Here is an 8,677-nt window from a genome sequence, read left to right on the forward strand (position 1 = left end):
CATGATATTAGAATAGGAAATAATAATGGAGGGAGGTGGAGAATCAGGGCTATTCAGTTCTGACTTTATTCTCAGAACTCTGACCACTTGAGGCTGCCTCTGAGCCGAAAGAGCCACGCAAAACAGCCACGCAAAACCCCTCTTGCGTGGACCCAGAGTTCTGAGAGTTTTCAGGAGGCCTGACCGGTTTGTCTGCTCCGGTGTTGGAGCTGACAGAGGAGCTGCAGCTGGATGGACACCTTTTGGTTTTTTGGGTTTTTTTTATTTTATTTTGTTAAGCTGACAAGTGTTTCACGTGTCAACCAGAGTCCCTGAACCACCCACGCCCACTCCCCGGTGCCCGTGGATGTCAAAATGCTGTCTATGAGCCTTGATGATGACCCCCCCTCGTCACTCACTGACGAGAGAGGTGTGTGTGTGTGTGTGTGTGTGTGTGTCTATCAGACCAGACGACACGGCGCTCTGTCGTAAAATCGCTCGCGGGACATTTGAGTGAGAGCCGAGCCTATAGCTGGTCACGTGACTCTCAAGGTCAAGGGCTTCTGTGTCTCTCTCTCTGTCACACACACACACACACACACACACACACACACACACACACATGCATGCCACAAGGATATGCACAGGACGCACAAACAATGGCGCAAGTGAACGTCTCAGCTCTCTTCCGGCCTGCCACTCTTTTAAAGACGACGCGGGCCTTTTTGCGCAGTAAGGAGCCTTTAAAACAAACAAAAAATAGTTCCAATGAAAGGAAAGTATGCTATGCTGTAATCTCCTGCTAGCTTTGCCACTTCCTCACTTCACGTGTATGCAAGCATTTTGCTTTTTTTTTGTCAAATTTTTTTTCTAAATAAATGAATGCGCCATTTTCACGCATTTTACTCTTCACATAATTCAACACAACGCCAAACTCCAAAAAAATGAACAAAAGCCTTTCAAAATGTGAGAGAGAGAAAAAAAAGAAAAAGAAAAAGAAAAAAAGCGCATTAAGTAATTTGTTTAATTATTGATGGGTCTTAAGATAAAGTTGAATATATTACATTAACAGTATTTACTTTTCGAATATTACTTATTTCCTGTTCGCGCTCCGGGTCCCTGACGCCTCCTGGTCGCGATACTTTTACTTTGAAATAGTTGCGAGTTGTGTTTTGGAAGCTGGAGGAAGATGCGTCAACTAAACCTTCTCACGAGGGAGAACAATATTCCTAAAAAAACAAACAAAAAAAACAACACAAAATGTATGCATATGTATACATTGTTTGCGCTTTTACTTTGAGTGAAGAATGTTTCATACTTGGTCAAATGTAATTAGTGGGAATTCATTTTTTGGTGTTTTCTCACGCGGGTGTGTACAGGCCTGTGAAATGACAGTAGGAAACGGGATAGCACTGTTGTGGTAATGTTCCAGAGGGGGAAGCCCCCCCCCCCCCCACCGCCTCCCTGATCCAAATATGAATTCACAGTCTCATAAACACTTTTAATCTGCGTGGGGAGTCTCGATCCTCCCGCTCCGTTTGTCCGCTTCACTGGTGTCCACTGTCAGCCTTTTGACATGTGCACTGTATGCGGATTTGTTTGCACATTTTTTATTTATTTATTTATTTAAATTATTTTTACGGGCACAGTTTGGCGACCGGACCAGAAAGAAAACCGCTGGCCGCGAAATCCAAAAAAAGTTATGCCAGATATGAAGACGTCGGGATTAAAAGAATTTATTAAGTGTTGAGCTATACTTTGATTACTGGTTTACAGGCGTTATAAACAATATGGACAGCGTAGTAGCGTGCCGGCTCGGCGCTATCTGGGCTACAGGGCAGGGACACTGACAACACTGACGAACAGTAAAACACAAGACAACAGACAGTTTACATGAATGAAAGCAGGCAGGGAGGTGCTGTATTTACAGGGGGCCTCTGAGGAGATTTATCAGAGGGCTTTTTTTTCTTTTTCTTTTTCTGTCATCTTATTTTGTCCTTTATGTCCTTTATGTCCTTTTTTTTCTTTTTTAATTCTTCCTGTTTTCTGTTTGACGCACGCCAGCACGCGCAGTCCCCCAGTCCGTCAGTCCAGTTCCTCCATTTTTTTTAACTTCGTTGTAATTTCTCTCAATTCAGTCTCGTTTCTTCACTAAATCGTCCAGCGCGCAAGATAACCCCCCCCCCTCCTCCTCCTCAGCGTGCTAGGGCGCGCTGCTCTTCACTTTGGCCACGAACTTCTTCTCCTTCACCCTCCTGTTCTGGAACCAGATGGTGATCTGCCGCTCCGACAGGTTGGTCGCGGCCGAGATCTTCCTCCTCTTGTCCTTGGTGATGAACTTGTTGGCCGCGTACTCCTTCTCCAGCTCCTTCAGCTGCAGCTTGGTGTACGGGATCCGCTTCTTCCTGCCGCGGCGGAAAGGCGAGCCGTCGTGCTGGTGCGCCACCACATCTGTTGAAGAGCGGGACAAAGAGACAAGGCGGTCTGAGGGCGAGGAGGCTGCACACACACACGGGGACACACACACACACACACGGGGACACACACACACACACACACGGGGACACACGTCTGGGGGAAAGTGTTAACGCAGACAAATGTGTGCTGTGCTGCGTTTGCGGGCTTAAAAAAAAAACGAGGGGGACAGGCGACTTGGTGCCTGGAGCTTGATTGGACATCCATCCTCGCGACACAGCAGCTGACAACATGGTGGATGCCTGCCGACCCGCACCTCGTGTCCTCAATTGTAATGTGCGCATTGAAGCATCTTTGCGTGGCCGTGATTGTTGTTTTTGTTTTGTTTAGGGGGGGGGTTTTAAACACAGCTCAGCGGGATCAGTGCGCTGGTGGACTCGCTATCGTCCCTGCTAAGCAGAGCATCAGTCACCCGATAATTGGCTACAATGATCAGGATGAGCCACTTGGTACCAGGCCACGCGTGACCTCTTGATTAACAAACGGCCTCGCCGTAACGAGCACGAGGAGGCCGGGAGGCGACTCTAGATGTTAATATTAATATCAACACTCCACGACGAGCTGAGCTCCGATCCGAGCAGCTCGTTTCATTTTGCGCACCAGTCGCACGAAAACGCCCTCAGAGCCGGCGGGATTGTTGGACTTGTGATTAACATCCGCCCGCCAGTCTCCGCTGGTCTGTAGGAGAGGGGCCCGCTTGTAGCTTTGTTCCAAATGCATGAAGGCTGCATTTGATTACCAGAGCACGTTAATCATGTCATCAGACTGGCTACTTTAAAAGAAAAGTCTATTATTTCTTCCTAATAACATGTGTCACACGCCACTAAATGTTGTCTACTTCCTATAAATGCATGAAAACGGTGTATTACCAGCCAGAGCGGACTTCCAGAGGTGTCCGGCCTGTCCCTGGTCCTTGGAGCAGTACATCTGTCCGCCCCAGCCGTTGGTGAGAGCCCAGGGCTGGTAGCTGTCCATGGGGAGCAGGGTGTCATGGCGCGGCTCCCCTGTGCCCAGCGTTTGGACCACCGACACGTCCAGGTAGCTGGCCATGGACTGGTACGGGCTCGGGTAGCCGTGGTAAAAGGCGAACTCTTTGGCCCGGTGGTTCGAGTATTCGTCAGAGTTCACCGTCGTGTCCATATACTGCGAGCTGAGCGCGGCTCCGGCCGCCTGGGTGCACGACTTGACAGAACCCCGCCCCATCCTGCACGGGTAGTAGCCGTTACCAAAGTAGCTGTACGGTAACGCGGTGGCGGCAGAGGAGCTCTGGTGCGGCACGGCGGCAGCCGGACACGGTCCGCCCGCGCACTGCTTCCCCGAAGACGTGCCGGTGTCGCCGGAGCCTGAGGCGGACACGTCCACTGTGGAGTAGCCGGCCGAGGAGTGCACCAGGCCGGATGGGTGGCCGCCCAGAGCGGCGGCGGCCGCCGAGTGCGCCATAATGTTGCGGCACTGGCTAGCGGCGAAGTTGCCGCTGCCCACCAGCCCCTCCATGTTCTTGTTCAGGTCGTCCAGGTTGTTGTCATACACAAACATTACCGTTTCCGCTGGCCAGCGAGGGTTTAGGACCAGGGAGGCTGTCATAGGCGCTCCGTTTCCCGGTCTAGCCTCCGTTCGTCGTCGTTTCCTCTCTCACTCGGTCCGGTCCCGTGCGCTGAGCTGCTACATTGGCTGAATGAGGCGGACCGGTGCGCGTCTATTCCTCTCAGACCTCTGGCTCTCGTGCTCACACACAGCGCAACTACTTCACATGTGCCGTCACGCGCACTGTCACAGCCACGCGTGCGCTGCACCGTAAGTGACGGCGCTCGCTCGGAGGCAAAGACTCCCGGTAACCGGCCGGACCCCCAGTTACATCCCAGCCGCAGCCTTGACGCAACAAGCCCCAGAGACCAAGAGAGGAGGGGGGGGGGGGGGCGCGTGTCCATTGGATGAGACCGGATGATCACGTGATGGGACAAGAGGAGAGAGACGGGAGAAGAAGAAAAAAAGAGGAGGAGGAGGAGGAGGAGAAGAGACTTGGTGGGGATTGTCAGTCAAAGAAAAGATATTTTTATGAGGCTCGAGCTGTGGCACGAGAGGAGCAGGAGCTTCGTGCAGCGAATGTGCCGCTTGTCCTCGCGCAGCTGCACCGCGTCAAAGCCCGAGTCTCCTGTCCTGGTCTGCTGCGCCGGTCTGCCGCCGCGAGTTCAGAAGCACGAGAATAAACCACAGACACAGTGTGGATGCGTGCGCACCGCCACCTGAACCGCTGGACTACTTTGCACATTTCCCGTTAGAAGCACGTGGTCCGCAATTAAGTGTGAATCCACCTGCAAGTGGACACGCGGACGGAGACGTGAAGTAAATGACGTCTCTAGACGTTGAATAAACGTTGAAGGAACGTTTTGGCTTTCTTTCATTCTTCTAAACGTTGCCTTTAATTATTTGAAGTCCGGTGTTAAAAGGAAAAAGAGTTACGGACACTTTTAAAGACTTCTAACCGCCGCTGCCAAATGCAGGAAGGAAAAAAGGAGGGAAAAAAAGTTTATCGTTGCCATAAAAAAAAAAAAAAAAATATATATATATATATATATATATATATATATATATATATATATACATATATATATGAAACACACACACCAGGATCATTTGATTATTAAAATAATTGTACCCGCTTGGACATTTCTCGTGTTCCGCTCTCACACCACCTGACTGCAGGAAGACTGACGGGGATTTATGGAAGGGATTTGTTTGGTTTTGGGGTTTGTTTGTTTGTTTGTTTGTTTGTTGTTTTTTTTTAAAGATTTGAGAAAGACGGCTTTGCGTCAGAAAGCTTTTGCACGGCACTTTGGCTGCCGCTGATGGCAGTTTAAAGTGGGGGCCAGTGTTATATTTCATTTGATCCTATTTGGCTTCATTTTATTTTTTTTTATTTTTTTTGGGGTGCTTTCATCGGGGAATCCGCCCTGGTGGGCGATTGTTGTGATTTATATAAATATATATATATATATATATTTTAGGGACCTATAGGGGCTGGATAAGTCCATGTAGCTTTGCGGGCCTACAGGCCCGCGTGTACCGCAGATTTGATTCCGTAAAACACACTCACTCACACTTTTTTTGTTGTTGTTGTTGTTGTTGCATGAGATCTCATTCAAAAAAACAAAACAAATAAAGCAGCAGCAGCAGCACAATCTGAGCTGGAAGCTTTTTAGGCCACTTGCAGCCCACAGATAGATTCGGACGACTGAAATGAGGAAATGAAGCCGAATTGTGTGTTCAAGCATTTTGTTTTGTTTTCTTCTTAATTTATCCCCCCCCACCCCCCACCCCCAGTTGAATGGTTTTTAAGATACAATCAAAGGTTTAAAAAACGCAGTCTTTCAACGTGAATGCAATAAAATTCAGTTTGCAGATGAATATCGCGAGATGCGGCAGAAAGCTCCAGAGAGAGAAAGCCACAGTTAACACCCTAACTTGTTTGTTTGTTTTCTTTTGTTTTTTTGTTTTTTTTGCAAGTTCAAGTCAAATAAATCAAAATCAAGTCAAATGATCATGGATACACATCAGCAGTGTTAACACACTGGAAGAGGTTCACATGTGTGTATTTGCAGGAGAGTGAGCGAGCGTCCTCTCTGTGAAAGTGTGTGTTTGTGTGTGTGTGTGTCCATCCCATAATATACACCCAATAACACCTGAACACTGGCTCACTGGCGACCAGAACGGACGCCAACTGGCCACGTGGGTTAAAAGGCATTTGCATTGAAGTTTGCAAACACTGCGGACAAACATCCGCGCGCACACAAACCACCCAGACAGCCAGTCTCTCTCCCATAGTGTGGTCTGCAGGAGACGGGGGGGGGGGGTGGTAAGGGGGCAGACTGGCCCCCGAGGGTCAAGGTCAAGTTTAACACGGAAAGAGAGAGAGAGGGAGAGAGGGAGGGGAGGAGGGTGCAGACAGAAAGACAGACAGATGTAATAAGCTCAAGTTCAAGGCCGCAGCACTCCTTGAACCTTCTCCTGTGTGTGTGTGTGTGTGTGTGTGTGTGTGTGTTTGCTTCCGTGCAGATGACACCGAACACGCCACGCTGTCCCAGTGATACGGGCACTGGCACGGTCCAATCTAAACGGTATGAAGACAAACATCCCGTTCTGCTCGCTCCATAAACCATATCAGCTAAAGGGAACCCGCCCCGCCACGAGACGAGACGAGGAGACTCGTCAGATTGAAGGAAACTAAATCTAAAAACTAAAAAAAATAAAAAAAACCACAGTTCGTCACCCATGATGATGTCTTCTGATCATTTCACGCGGTTTTTTCTAAGGGCCGATATATGACGTAATCTCCGCGTGGGCCCGCACGGGGAAGACAAAGACAAGCATGTTCAAAAGCAATTACAGTGTCACCTAAAATGCGTTAAAAAAACATGAGAAAGTCCGTTATTTATTATTATAATAATAATAATAATAATAACTGCCCGTGCGCGCACTATCGTGTTAATAACCGCGCTGATCGGCAGCACTAAAAACGCATTGACACCTCCAAAGCCGAACCGCAGCCCTGATCACGTCCCCTGGTCCGCTTCGCCGTGCGTTATGATAATCCTATCTATCAATATCTATTGATCAGAACCGGCCGACGCAGCGCGCGCTGGGAGCCGTTCCTCATCATCATCATCATCATCATCATCATCATATCTTAGTAGGAAAGTAGTTAGTCAGCGAGTCAGTCAGTTACTCAGTTAAGGAACTTCATTGTCCACATTGTTAAAAATAAAAAAATAAAAACAGTTGATGAGGACAAACAAACAAACAAAAAAAAAAAAAAAACACAAATGCAGTAAAAATACAGAAGATGTGGAAAGGCTCACTTTGCTCCTTTTATTATACATGCATCCATATTTCCCATTTTGTGGCATCTGCTGCTTTCCCATTCATTTATGAGCTATATTTATTTACTTATGTTTTCAAAAAAAAAAAAAATATCACGACCATGTTCTTATGCACCATTTCCAAAAGAATTCCACTTCCTGAGTAGATCTCTGTGCTTTTCTTAAAAACACACATGTATAGCCATTCTTTTCACAGTCACAGCTCCAAGATTTTTTTTTTCTTTTTGTAAAACTTCTGATGATTTATATGGGATATTTTAACCTCCTAAGACCCAAGCTCTATCTTAATTTCTCTTTGCTATTTGGGCTTATTGGGACCTGATAAGTATAACAATTAAGCATCATCTGTTGACATGATGTGGTTCTGCATACGGGGACAATTTTGAATTTCCATATAAGCAGAATTAAGTATTATGGTATAACCCAAAATGTGATGTCCACGCATGTGGATGCCAGGTCTTAGGAGGTTAAACAAAATACTGAGGTGGGGGGGGGGGGACCAAACACTAAACACACCGGCAGTGCTCCCCCATTGATCCAGAATCAGCTGGATGTGTCGTTGAAAAAGTGAAGTGCAGCCACTGACCTTTACGTGCTGTCATTATATTCCCCAACACTCAGCTTGCCTGGATGAGAATCTCTCCTGCAGAGACCGAATGTTCCGACTGTGCATGAGGTGGGGATGGATTGTTTTAAAGCGTAAACCAGAGGGATGTTAGAGGGAGGAAGGCAGAGGGCCTTTCAGTGTGTTCTACTTACCAGAGCAGGGCAAGGGCAAGTCGGTGAAAAATGGTGGGGGGGTTTGAGGAAAACACTGACAAAAGCTTTACCCTCACCTTAACCAAATAAATATAAATACTCACTATACTTCCAATACTTTAAATATTTCAAATTTGTAGAGGGTCATTTACACAAATATCCCCCCCCAAAGGAAGCCTCACTTGCAGGATATTGTCATTTTTTTGGAAACAACATAAACATTTTGATTAAAAAAGAAATAAGGTCCTTATACTAGCTTTTTTTTTTTTTACTGAAACTTTCAACAGCATCTCATGGTCTTCCTCAGTGTGTTGTCACGGGACCAGGAAGTCAATTTTTCCCACGCTTTCATGGCCATGCGACAATGGCCGAGCAATCTCCACAACGCCCGAGCAAAGTCCACCCACCGAGGAAGACAGCGAGACGCGGCTGAAAGCTCCAGAGAAGGCCAGCAAGTGGACCTTGAATCGAGGTACTTTGTTTCCAAGGTCAAGGATGAACTTTCGCAATTCGCTTTTGAGTGAAGTCCTGCACGCTGCCTTATAACATTTAACACACAAGACTAGGGAAAACATTTAATGAAACCG

At 47.3% G+C, this 8,677-nt stretch overlaps 1 protein-coding gene across 1 annotated transcript; it reads right to left on the reverse strand.

The window, feature by feature from the left end:
• Positions 1-2,182: 2,182 nt before the first annotated feature.
• hoxb13a (homeobox B13a) lies at positions 2,183-4,038 on the reverse strand. The gene is made up of 2 exons (XM_070923130.1): positions 3,324-4,038; positions 2,183-2,430 (listed from the first exon to the last, which is right to left on the reverse strand). The coding sequence occupies exons 1-2, from the start codon at positions 4,036-4,038 to the stop codon at positions 2,183-2,185; spliced, it is 963 nt and encodes a 320-aa protein (XP_070779231.1).
• Positions 4,039-8,677: the final 4,639 nt, after the last annotated feature.

This window comes from Enoplosus armatus, chromosome 17 (genome assembly GCF_043641665.1).
Source record: "Enoplosus armatus isolate fEnoArm2 chromosome 17, fEnoArm2.hap1, whole genome shotgun sequence".
Classification (NCBI taxonomy): Eukaryota; Metazoa; Chordata; class Actinopteri; order Centrarchiformes; family Enoplosidae; genus Enoplosus; species Enoplosus armatus.